The 13,524-nt window shown below is 40.6% G+C and overlaps 1 protein-coding gene and 1 long non-coding RNA gene across 2 annotated transcripts in view; both read left to right on the top strand.

Annotated features, from left to right (window-relative positions):
• Positions 1-2,163: 2,163 nt before the first annotated feature.
• On the top strand, positions 2,164-3,945 carry LOC102128925 (translation machinery-associated protein 16). The gene has a single exon (XM_045365389.3). It carries the CDS (start codon positions 2,266-2,268, stop codon positions 2,875-2,877), a length of 612 nt encoding a protein of 203 aa, XP_045221324.2. The 5' UTR covers positions 2,164-2,265; the 3' UTR covers positions 2,878-3,945.
• Positions 3,946-13,403: 9,458 nt separating this feature from the next.
• LOC135966242 (uncharacterized) overlaps positions 13,404-13,524 on the top strand; it is a 44,888-nt gene continuing 44,767 nt past the window's right edge. The window contains exon 1 of the long non-coding RNA XR_010579414.1: positions 13,404-13,480. This is a non-coding gene — a long non-coding RNA (uncharacterized lncRNA). The remainder of the gene's footprint in view (positions 13,481-13,524) is intronic.

Here is a 13,524-nt window from a genome sequence, read left to right as displayed (position 1 = left end):
ACTATCCACATCTCTTTCCATATACCTGGGTTAAATGTTAACTTCTCAAAAATGACAAAGTCACAAACCAGGATTTGCATCCAGGAGAAAACTCCCAACTCAAACCCTGCTCCATTTTTACCAACCACATGGCCGCCCCAGACCATAAGTACTATTCACCCAGCTGCACACACACCCCATGCAGCCCAAATCACACCTGCCACACCCTCAACCACGGTAGAGAAAAAAGGAGAGTGAAGAAAAATCCCCCCAGTGTCTGCACTAGCCCCCGCTCATCCCTCTCCACCCCAATCCCACCATCCCAGCTTAAGGGCATGAAATACATTATGACCCTGGGCCTTCGTTTACATGTAACAAACAGAGGTCAATTTATTTCTAAATCACTTTTTTTATGGCTCTATTGAACTATTTGCCACATTATTTATACGTTAATGGGCCAGGCCCCTCTGGGAAGCTCCCCATCTAATAAATAATGTGCCAAATCATTAAGCAAGGTGATAAAATCAAAGCCATTTAAAAATACATCAACCTGCGTTCCCTTCCAGTGAAATAAGCTCCAGGGGACCAGGGAAGGGAAAGGGGAAAAAGAAAACCACTTTCTATTACTGAGTTTGGTCAGGTGTAGGGTTGTTATTTTTTTTTTTTTTTCCTGGGCTTGAGATAAAAATCAGAGCTGGGAGATGTAGATAACCTGGCTGCTTACCCATATCCCCAGCAGCTAGGGGAGAGGAGGCGAATTGGTATTATACTAAGGATGGTTCCAAGTCAGCTTCAGGCAAGAGGAAACAGGGGCATCAGATTCTATCCCGCTCCTGCCACTTAGGAGTATCTGGGGCAGACACAGAAGCCCAACTGGGCAAATAAAGTTATGTCCTCTGGCTGGGCGTTCGGGAGTTCAAAAGAAAATACACTAGAGGCCTTCACCTTCCTACCTGTATTCCATCACTATAATTCTCTCTTATGAATTTCAATATTTATAATTAATCTGAGTCACAGAGAAGAACATTAGTAATGATGATTACTCCGGCTTCCCTCCATTCCCCACCCCTCACCCCAAAGGGCTTACCACACCTTTTTTCACCATCAACCCACTCAGAATACCCATGCAAAGCTAGCACAGCAGTGTTGAGAGCAAGTGGGATGGAAGACCTGCTTTTGAGGTCCCTACAGAATATAACTCTCCAGTGATTGTGATAGAAGGGAACGGGAGCCCATCAGTCCATCCCTATCCTGAGGCTCCCTGTGGGTAGATGCCAGCCTTAGATGCTAGAAGGAATGACCCAAATAGATGGCATTCTGGTTGATGGGAAAGGCAAAACCCACTCCTCAGGACTCTAAGCAGCAATACAAATGAAGAAGTACAAACTGAGTGTCTAAGCAGAAAGGGCACACAGAGCAAATACATTATCTGTAGACTTAGATAAATATGTAAGCCTTGGGCTGGGTTTGGAGGCTCATGCCTGGAATCCCAGAACTTTGGGATCACTTGAGCCTAGGAATTTGAGACCAGCCTAGGCAACATAGAGAGACCCTGTCTCTACAAAAAGTTTCCGAATTAGCTGGATGTGGTGGCACACACGTGTGTTCTCAGCTCCTCAGGAGGCTGAGGTGAGAGGATCGCTTGATCCTCAGGTCAAGGCTGCAGTGAGTGGAGATCACACCACTGCACTCCAGCCTGGGCAACAGAGCCAGACCCTATCTCAAAAACAAAACCAAAACCAAAAACAATGTAAGTCTTAAGCAAATAAACCAACTGTTGTTTAATTCAATCCTAATAGGAGCCTTGAAAGGTAATTTACAGATTCAGAGAAACAAAAAGATTGAATGAAGACCGCACACATGCAAGTAGAGGGCCAGGGTTTGACTCTAGGTCTTTTTGTTGATAAAAAGCTATATTATTTTATTAAATTATCATGTCAAGGAGCAGAGATGAGCTTTAAGCTGAGTTCTAAAGAAAGAGACACACATGGATAAACTAAGAGAGGAGGGGAAGTGTGGTTTGCCAAATAAAATACAGGATACCCATGCCCAAATATTTCATGGGACATACACTAAAAATTACTTGTTTATCTGAAATTCAAATTTAACTGGCACCCTGTATTCTTATTTCCTAAATCTGTCAGCATTTAAAGCAAGCAACTCTTTAGCTTTAAAAGCAAGGCAGGGGATTCAACCCGGGTGCTCTTGTGAGCTGCTGCTCCTGCGGTCGGTGAGATTACCTGGGTCTAGAGTACGGAGCTGCTCCGTGGCCACGAGGACGTCACCATGCCTAAAGCACCAAAGGGAAAAAGTGCAGGACGGGAAAAAAAAGTCATCCATCCATATAGTAGAAAAGCAGCTCAAATTACGAGAGAGGCCCACAAACAAGAAAAAAAGGAAAAATTGAAGAATGAAAAGGCCTTGCGTCTCAACCTTATTGGTGAAAAACTGCAATGGTTTCAAAACCATCTTGATCCCCAGAAGAACAGATATTCAAAGAAAGATGCTTGTCAACTAATTGAAAGGTACTTGAATCGATTCAGCAGTGAGCTGGAGCAGATTGAGTTACATAACAGTATCAGGGACAGGCAGGGGAGGCGGCACTGTTCCCGGGAGACCGTCATCAAGCAGACCATGGAGCGGGAGCGACAACAGTATGAAGGATATGGCCTTGAGATTCCTGACATCCTAAATGCAAGTAATCTGAAAATGTTCAGGGAATGGGACTTTGATCTGAAGAAATTACCGAACATTAAAATGAGAAAAATTGGCGCTAATGATGCAATTCCCAAGAAGTGCAAGAGGAAAACTATTATAACTGTAGACCAAGATTTAGGGGAATTGGAACTAAACGATGAATCAAGTGATTCAGATGAGGAAATGACTGCAGTGGCCTAATTGTCTTCACTTGAATTGAAAATAAATAATTTGAGAGCTTCAAATTATATTCATTGATTATGGTACCTAATTGTCAAGATACAAGATTTTGATACTGACATTCTCTTATATAATGAGAGTTTCATTTGCAGTTTCAAAAATGGTGTTACGATATTTATTTTAAAATGAAGACTGCTTTTCATTTACATTAAGTTGTTAAAATAGATAGATGTGATCTGCAGAAGTTGTTTAATCTTTTTCATCTGAATTTCGGGCCGGGAGGGAGCAATATAACTAAGGACAAAAAATGTTTTGTTTTTCTTGTGTATTTATGACCACCTACTTTTATGTTTTGTGAAATAGACAGTAACCTGTTTCCTAAAAGATTCCTGTGGGTACTTTTTGAGTTGTGATAATAGCAAAATTGCCTTTCAGTAATAATATCACACTAATGCTTCTTTTAAACATTAAACCTATTTTCCTTTTTTACAAAATAAGGGAAAATGTGATAAGAAGTTTGTATACACTGCCGGATTATAGATTATTATTTATCTTTTGAACCAGAGTTAAATGGTAAAAGAAAAAAAATCAGTGATGATTGTTGTGTTGATCTCCCACAATTAATTTATCTTTTGACAAAGGGGATAAAGAGTTTCAGTTTACCTCCTTTTAATTGTATATTATTTTTTGCTTTTTTATTGTGAAAAGTGATAGGTTTTATTTGTGGAGAGAGAATTAAAGATTAGAGAACCAGTGATTTTAATTATGCTACTTTTTCTTAGAGATAAGTTGACATATAATTCAGTATTTTCAGTGTCATGAAAAACATGAATGTTGTACAATTTTCTTCCTCAAAAAACTTGTTAAATGCAAGTATCCTTGGTATGTTTTTAAAAGAGAACAATGCAGGTGTATTTGAGTATTTTCAAGAGAAGAATAAAAACATTAATGCTGTATTAGGTTAACCAGATATCAACTAAGCCTTGTTAACAGTTAAAGTATTATAACTACTTTTTTTACTTCTGAAAATTAAAAATAAAATTTATTTCTGCAAAAAAAAAAATAAATAAATTAAAAAAAAAAATAAAAGCAAGGCAAATGGCCTGGGTAAAAGCTCAAAAGAATAGGAAAACAAGGCTTGTGGGGAGGATGAAAAGTATGTTTACCTGGTTGGTGCAGACAGTTCCAGAGTGGGAAGTAAAAAAATAGGAAGAGGGGCTGGGCACAGTGGCACATGCCTGTAATCCCAGTTACTCAGGAGGCTGAGGCAGGAGAATCACTTAAACTCGGGAGGCGGAGGTGCAGTGAGATTGCATCTCTGCACTCCAGCCTGGGCAACAGAGAGAGATTCTGTCTCAAAAAAAAAAAAAAAAAACCTTGGAAGATGAGGTTGGCCATAGTCAGCTGCTAGAAAGGTCTTCCAGAATGGACAGTTTAGACCTGATGGGCAATAGAAATGCTTTGATTCAAAGTTGTAAACTTAGGGAAGAGAACAATCATGGTTTCATATGACCGTAGAATTTAGAATTACTTTAGTTTACAACAACATCATGCCTTTTATTAGTATAGTACTTTATAGTTTGCAAAGCACTTTCACATGCATTATTTAATTGGAGACTCAAGTACCTTGCATGGTAGGCAAAATGGATACTTTCTGCCTCGGTTGACTCTGCTTCCACTCAGCCTATGAGCTGGTCTCCATCCTTCCCTTGACTACCAACATCCTGAAAGGCACTATCCTGCCCCTACTCCCAACTCTACCACTCTCCTGAAACTGTTGTCACAATGTCACCAGTGACATATCCAAGGCTTCTTTTCATTCTTCATTCCACTTTCCCTCTCTTTGGCATTTAACATTGTTGACAACCTACTCTGTCTGTGATGCTGTTCATCTCTTGTTCTTCTACTTCCCGGATCACTTTTTCTCAGTCTCTTTCACTCTTCTCTTGCTCTATTCTCCTTCCCTTAAAGTGGGCATGCCCAAGTTCCCATCTTTGGTCTTGTCCTTGAGTGCTTTCATCCATTCTCTTTTCAAGCCCTGAATATGTGCTAATGATTCCCAAATTGACATCTCTCCTGGCTTTCTAGATTAGAATTTTAAATTGCCTCCTAGACATTTCTATGCATGATTCCTATTCCAATTCATCCTTCTACTACCAACAGACCTAGCCATCTTATCCACTTGATGAACACCATTACTTACTGGATAAGGCCCAATTCCTTAGCCAGATTTGTCAATAGTCACACAGTTATGGCAAAATCTTGTCTAGATCAGGAGGTTGGCAAACTTTCTCTATAAAGGACCAGACAGTAAGTATTTTAGGCTTTGCAAGCAACATTCAGTCTCTGTTGCACAGTTCTCTTTCTTGTTGCTGTTATTGTTTAATACAATACTTTTAAAAATGTTACAACCATTCTTAGCTTGAGGGTTGTATAAAAACAAGCTTGGGCTTTAGTTTGCCAACCCCTGGTCTAGGGTCAGGCCTCCTGATTCCCAATCTTGTTCTCTTTTCCTTGCTTGAGGAAGTCAAAAATTTATATTCATAGAGTATTTACAGCTTTAAAAATTTTCTTTCATATACATTATTTTACTTGTTCTTGCTTCTTTGAATCCCCATAGGACTTTATCTGTACCTATCTCATAGAAAATATTCCAGTTCATAAACTTTTACTCTACTAGGCTATTCTTTTTTTTTCTTTTTGCCTTTATACAGTTAGCATCTTTCCTAATCTGCTAGAACTGCTGTAACAAAGTATCACAAATTAAGTAGCTTAAGCGACAGAAATTTATTGTCTCTCCATTCTGGAGGCTGGAAGTCCAAGATCACAGTGTCAGGAGGGTTGATTCCTTCTGAGGGCTGTGAGGGAAAACCCGCCCCACGCTTCTGCCCTAGCTTCTGGTGCTCTGCTGGCGATCTTTGGTGTTCCTTGGCTTGTAGACACATTACCTGGGCCCTTCCCTTCATCTTCACATGCCATTTTCCCTGTCTTAAAAAATGTTACATCTTATTTATTTTTGTATATTCCACAGCAACTAGCACAATGTGTTATTCATAATAGGTACTTTAAAATTAAAAACCTAGTTGTTTTGTTTTGCTTTTAACTTCAACAGGAGAAATGAGGAAGGGTCTGAAGATGAAACACTCACTCAGGTGGCTAGTGCTAGCTGGGCAGGTAACGACGCTGCTTTTGACTCTAAGGATAGCCGTGGGACAAGAAGAAATGGAAAGGAGGAGAGAAACCCCACAACACCAAGCTCTGTGCTTCCCCCACGGAGTTCCTTCTCTCTAAGAGTTGAACTGCCTAAAGTTTTTCCAAGAGAAAACCCAAGCTGTCTGGGAGCTACGACTGCCCCCAGGGGTCTTAGCAGCTTCACTTGAGTACCACAGCCCTAGACCTGAATGGAATGGAATCAGAGAATCTTAAAGTGAGAAAGGACCTTAGAGATGCAGCTTCCCATCAGAATGGCTGTGGTCAACTCCCAGTTTTCTGGGCTAACGTGGGAGGGCTGTGACACAGTTCTTGCCAAGTCAGTTTTAAAAAAGTGAAAAATTATTTATTTGGGACTTTTTAATGTAACCTTTTTTTTAATGTTCCAAAAATGTGTGTCTGCCTTCAGAATTGTCTTAGAAATTATGTCTCATAAGTACATCTTGCTGGAGAACACAGGAGAAGGCAGTCTTGATTAGGAAAAGACATTGAATGAGAGTTGACTCCATTATTCCTGCAGCTCACCTGAGACCTGGGGGTTAAGATAAAATAATTTCATTTTAATATCAGGGCCTCAAATGTACTTGTTAGTAAATGTATCAATCTGCTCTTTTCATGGAACTTTGCCCTCATATGTCTTCCTACCTTCTCTTACTAACTCTGCATTTGGAAGGAGCAAAGAATTCCAGACATTGAGCTTGGGAATTCCAGAGGCACGGCTAATCAATGGTCTACTGTGGAAGCCTTGAAGTGGGGACACCTTCACCCTAAGTACCTAGGGCTAATTCAATTAGTGGTCTCAATGGAATAAAAGTAGAGGAGACTCCTCCAGTGGCCATCAACCAGTAGACATGATCAGGGCCTGCAGTATGAGCTGGGCTCAAAGCCATTAAGTCTAGAGCCATCCTCCCTTTGCTTAGGATCAGTTCTTTTCACCAAAGACATTCAAAATAACTGGCCAGTTGGAACTCCCTTTTGTCTCCCAGGAAGAAACTGACCATAGGTGTCAGTTTCTTCTTTTAAACAAATGTCATAATAGGTGCCAGTTTCTTCTTTTAAACAAGTCAGGAAATAACTCTGATAGCTCATGACATCGGGAGTCAGAAAATGGTTGGTATAGAGAGGTTGCAAACACACTACGGAGCCTCACTGCACAAGATGTACTCATGGATGGACAGCACTGGCATCACTTGGAAGCTTACCAATCATGCAGAATTTCAGACCCCACCATAAAGTCACTGAATCAGAATGTGCACTTTAACAAAGCTTCAGCTGATTTGCATGTTTATTAATGTTTCAATGCACTAATGAAGAAGATAAGGGTTTACTACTTAACAGCTATGTGACCTTGAGCAAGTTATTTGACTTCTTCATAGCTCAGTTTCCTGATCGATAAAGTGGGAACGATAATAGTATCTCCTCATCCAATTGTTGTAACACCTTAGTTAACACATGAAAGGCTTAGAACAATGCCTTGCACTGGTAGGCATTCAGTGACTACTAGCCATTATTACTATTATCTTTGATGCCCTCCTCTATGGTGAAAAGACAGACCTCAAAGTGATAAGTGGGGAGAAGTAGGGGAATATATGTTTGTGTGTGTGGTGGAGTGGAGAGAAGAGCACTAATAACAGGAGGAATTTTTTTTTTTTTTTTGAGACAGAGTCTTGCTCTATCACCAAGCTGGAGTGCAGTGGTGTGATCTCAGCTCACTGCAACTTCTGCCTCCCAGGTTCAAGCGATTCTCCTGCCTCAGTCTCCCAAGTTGCTGGGACTACAGGCACATGTCACCACACCCAACTAATTTTTGTATTTTTAGTAGAGATGAGATTTCACCATGTTGGCCAGGATAGTCTCAATCTCTTGACCTCGTGATCCACCCACCTCAGCCTCCCAAAGTGCTGGGATTACAGGTGTGGGCCACCGTGCCTGGCCTACTTGTTTAATTAATAATGAAAGACTTAATTGTGGGAGCATTCAGCCAAGCTTGGGGTACCCAGAGCTCCAGGACAAATGACTGGTTGTTCATATCATAGATTTATTAACATGTGCCATTGGCAGGCCCTCTGCTGGTACTAGAGATATTGTGGTAAACAAGACAGACAAATGGAACAGAACAGAGTCCTCAGAAATAATACCACACATCTACAGCCATCTGATCTTTGACAAACCTGAGAGAAACAAGAAATGGGGAAAGGATTCCCTATTTAATAAATGGTGCTGGGAAAATTGGCTAGCCATAAGTAGAAAGCTGAAACTGGATCCTTTCCTTACTCCTTATACGAAAATTAATTCAAGATGGATTAGAGACTTAAATGTTAGACCTAATACCATAAAAATCCTAGAGGAAAACCTAGGTAGTACCATTCAGGACATAGGCATGGGCAAAGACTTCATGTCTAAAACACCAAAAGCAACGGCAGCAAAAGCCAAAATTGACAAATGGGATCTCATTAAACTAAAGAGCTTCTGCACAGCAAAAGAAACTACCATCAGAGTGAACAGGCAACCTACAGAATGGGAGAAAATTTTTGCAGTCTACTCATCTGACAAAGGGCTAATATCCAGAACCTACAAAGAACTCAAACAAATTTACAAGAAAAAAACAAACAACCCCATCAAAAAGTGGGCAAAGGATATGAACAGACATTTCTCAAAAGAAGACATTCATACAGCCAACAGACACATGAAAAAATGCTCATCATCACTGGCCATCACAGAAATGCAAATCAAAACCACAATGAGATACCATCTCACACCAGTTAGAATGGCGATCATTAAAAAGTCAGGAAACAACAGGTGCTGGAGAGGATGTGGAGAAATAGGAACACTTTTACACTGTTGGTTGGATTGTAAACTAGTTCAACCATTATGGAAAACAGTATGGCGATTCCTCAAGGATCTAGAACTAGATGTACCATATGACCCAGCCATCCCATTACTGGGTATATACCCAAAGGATTATAAATTAGGCTGCTATAAAGACACATGCACACGTATGTTTATTGCAGCACTATTCACAATAGCAAAGACTTGGAATCAACCCAAATGTCCATCAGTGACAGATTGGATTAAGAAAATGTGGCACATATACACCATGGAATACTATGCAGCCATCAAAAAGGATGAGTTTGTGTCCTTTGTAGGGACATGGATGCAGCTGGAAACCATCATTCTTAGCAAACTATCACAAGAACAGAAAACCAAACACCGCATGTTCTCACTCATAGGTGGGAACTGAACAATGAGATCACTTGGACTCAGGAAGGGGAACATCACACACCGGGGCCTATCATGGGAAGGGGGGAGAGGGGAGGGGGGAGGGATTGCATTGGGAGTTATACCTGATGTAAATGACAAGTTGATGGGTGCAGCACACCAACATGGCACAAGTATACATATGTAACAAACCTGCACGTTATGCACATGTACCCTACAACTTAAAGTATAATAATAATAAATAAATTTTAAAAAAAAAAAAAAAAGAAGAAAATGTGGCAAAAAAAAAAAAAACAAGACAGACAAGGCCGCAGCCCAGAAGTTAGAGAAGATCTGTGATGTCCATTAACACTAAAGGAAGTCAGCCTACCAGCAAGATGTTGTTGTGCTTCATTTAGACACACTGATCATGGGGCCTGGGAAACGTGGTTTGGCCCTCTCCACAGAGTTTATTAACCCGACAGTTGCTCCAATTCTCTTTCCTTCCACATCTCATAGGCAGCCAGCTAGAGCAGCTCTGCAGGCTGCTGGATCAACTGTGGAGCTGAATGCGGTATGACTAAGAGCTGTCTCTCTTAGAAGCTGAACCTTCAGCTTCACTTTGAGATGGGAAGATCCAGTAGGCCAGTTGTCCACATAGTCCTAGTTTTTGGGAACTGCCTTTCTAAAATGTAGGTCTTATCTTGTTACTCCTCTATTTAAAAACTTCTAATGGTATACAAGGTCTTTTACACTCTAGCCCCAAACTATTTGGCAGTCTTATTACAAATTACGACCCCTCCCTAGCATGCACTCCATACCCTAACTACAAGAGTGGCTGAAAACTGCAGCTCTATTCAGAACTGGGATTCAAACCCAAGCTTGTTGCTTACTGTATATGTGAAACAGGGCAAGTTACTCAACCTAAGTCTCTGTTTTTACATATGTTAAATGGTAATAACAAACCAATAATAAAAATAGCTTATTCATATTAGGCACTGTTCTAAGCACTTTGCATCTATTGATCACTTAATTTTCACTACAGAGCGACTACATAGCATTGTTGTGAAGATTAAGCGAATCAACACATGCAAGTTCCTAGAACAGTGTATGATATGAATATGAGCTATGTTTATTATTTTTAAATTATTATTAATATTAACAAAAACAAACAGTCTTTATCATGCCTCCATACCCTTAGTAATATAGTTCCTTCTTCCTGGACATGCTAACTCCCTTCTCTGTGCTGCAAACTCCTAGTGTTCCTCCAAAAGGTCCAGCTTTTCAGGCTTCTGTACCCAGAATAAGTTGCCTCTTCTATGCATATAGTCATAGCACTCTAAATACTCTATACCACCCTTATTCTAGTGCACTGAAAATCATGTTTGCATGCTTACAAATGCTTTCCACCACTAGACTGTGAACATCTCAGCAGTAAACATCCTATCTGATTTACTCTATATCACCAGGGCTGACTCTAACATATGGAACACAGCAGGTACCAAATGAGTGTTTGTTGAGTTAATAAATGGAGGTCTGACTGAATGATTAAATGCTTTCAGGAAAGGCCCTAGAATAGAGTTCCAGAGAGAAGCAGGGCTGGGGAGTGAAACAGTCCAGGTATCTTCTGCCCTGCACCGCTCACCTCCTCAGCAGCAAAGCCAGCCACCAGCACAAGCTCCCCACCTTCACTAGGCCTGACTGCACCTCCCCGCCAAGAACAACCTCCAGTCCCCCCTCTTGCTATAGACACTCCACTCACCTCTGCCTCTGGCGGTGACAGAAATGAAGAGGATTACATCATTTGTTACAACAAAATGGTTATTATAGTAATAAGTATAATTAGCATTAGACAATTACAATAATAACACATTTCCTTGCTGCAAAGGTACTTTTTTAACAAACAGGTTTATTTAATGCCCCCTACACTCCCCCCTTAAGAAAAAACAACTCTTTTCATGAAGAGCAGAGGCCTCTTTCATTCTGAGATGCTATCTTGATGAAGGAACATTATTGACAAACCCCATAAAATGGGAGCAGATTCCCTTAGAGTAAAATCTCTCTTCCTCTCCCTCTGGTTTCTCTGAGGAAAAGAAAACCTGTGTCTCTCTTTCGAGGGATTAGGAGAACTAGTTGAAGGATAGACAAGATAGGGCCAGAGAGAGGCAAAAAGAAACATTTTCTTAGACAGTTAGAGCTTAATATCAGTTGTTAACTGTCTCTCATCCTTTCTTCCTGGGTTGGACAGACCAGGAAGAGAAAACAAGGTATTCATTGATAGTGGTGAAGGAGTGTCTTAGGTATTTTTCCAAGCTGTATGGGAGCAAGAAGTGCTTAGAGTGAGATGGCACAAAGATCTAGGAGGAGATCGAAAATGAAAAATAAATGAAAAAATAAAGAGGGCACAATCTTACATCACACAGACATACCTGCATTAGATGCACACACGTGCTCATACTCAATCTTTTTAGTTATCTCCTGCTTCTTCCAAAAAATAATTAGGAAGAGATTACAGTGATGACATTTAATGGAGGATTTAAAAATTAGATAGGTGGCCAGGCACGGTTGCTCACGCCTATAATCCCAGCACTTTGGGAGGCCAAGGCAGGCGGATCACGAGGTCAGGAGTTTGAGACCAGCCTGGCCAACATAGTGAAGCCCCGTCTCTACTGAAAATACAAAAACTTAGCCGGGTGTGGTGGCGGGCGCCTGTAATCCCAGCTACTCGGGAGGCTGAGAGAGGAGAATCTCTTGAACCCGGGAGGCGGAGGTTCCAGTGAGCCAAGATCGTGCCATTGCACTCCAGCCCAGGCGACAGTACAAGGCTCCATCTCAAAAAAAAAAAAAAATTAGATAGGTGAGGATATCAGTATACACTTAAGCATTTCATGAACTTGATGGCATATACATAAGGGCATGTGTACCTTCCAAGCATGTTTATAGACTTAGGTACACCCTATATACATACATAGGAATATGCCCTGCACATAGTAGGCTCTCAATAAACACTTTTTTAATTCAGGAAATAATCCCACCCCTAAATACAAAGAAATATAAAAATAAGTAGTTCAAAAAGATACAACCTAAGATACAGACATATAAATACATATAAACATTTACACATAAATACGAATGTGAATATAATATTAATACATGCCTCACGTATATAAACTAGACCACTATCCATAGGCATATGTAGTGTACACACCATTTTACATACATACATAAAATTAAACCTCACTTTTTTTTACAATAGGCACAGCATAGGTAGACATATAAGCACTTTGCAGACCCATATATACATATAAAACATGGTCACATTTCCACATACATGTCCAAGAGCACACTTACATAAAAACACATTCATACACATAGGTGTATATAGACCCAACACACACACACACACACACACACACACACACACACACACACACACACACATAATATAAATCAAACCAGAACAGCTATGAAGATAAGCGTCTCTGCTCATAGTTCTTATCTTCTCTTAGTGACAGTGCTCACAGGCATGGATTTAATCTAGAGCTCTAGCCCATCACACCCAATGCAAGAAGAGGCAAGAGGTTTGGGCCATCCACTAGGGAACCTGTCTGTCTCCAATGCCATCCACATATGCACATGTCTTGTCCAAGCACCCTGGAGCCTTGACCTCACCACAAATGACTGGGAATGAAATATGCACTGACCCACCTTCCCAGGTGCTCCAGGTCAAGCTCCTTTACCTTTATTGACTCCCAGGATCTGGGTCATTCCATCATAATTCCCACATGAACTTTCTTCAACTCTCTTTGAATTATCAACCAAGTAGTTTGCCCCATAAACCAGGGACACCCCACCTTCCACACCCACTCCTCTCAGCAGAGAGTATCCTCTCTTTCTTCTCTTGATACCAATGCTCTTCTTCCAAGCAGCCTTCTCAGATCTGTCCCTTAAGACATTCAGCTGCATGTGAAACAACCATGTTTTCTTCCCACAGATATCTTTCCTTTCTTGTAAAATGCATTTACTCCAACTCTCTTTAGTCACAGATTGGTTTAATGTTTTATTGTATTATTTGTATATCCTTTATTGGTATGTCAAGATATCCACCTAAGATTTTGTTTCTGGTTCTTAGGAGATTGGGCCTTCCTGTGGATGCCTTTGTACAGAACTAGAAGAGGACTGAAGGATAATTTAATTCAGCCTCCTCATTTTCCAGGTAAAGAAATGGAGGTCCATAGAGAAGAAGTGATTTTTCCAGAG

This window comes from Macaca fascicularis, chromosome 11, assembly GCF_037993035.2.
Source record: "Macaca fascicularis isolate 582-1 chromosome 11, T2T-MFA8v1.1".
NCBI lineage: Eukaryota > Metazoa > Chordata > Mammalia > Primates > Cercopithecidae > Macaca > Macaca fascicularis.
Note: the sequence above shows the minus strand (reverse complement) of the source record. Positions and strands in the feature narration are given on the sequence as shown.

What these genes read in the sequence shown, in the direction of transcription:
- LOC102128925 (XM_045365389.3), top strand. Translation starts at nt 2,266, where the DNA reads ATGCCTAAAGCACCAAAGGGAAAAAGTGCAGGACGGGAAAAAAAAGTC.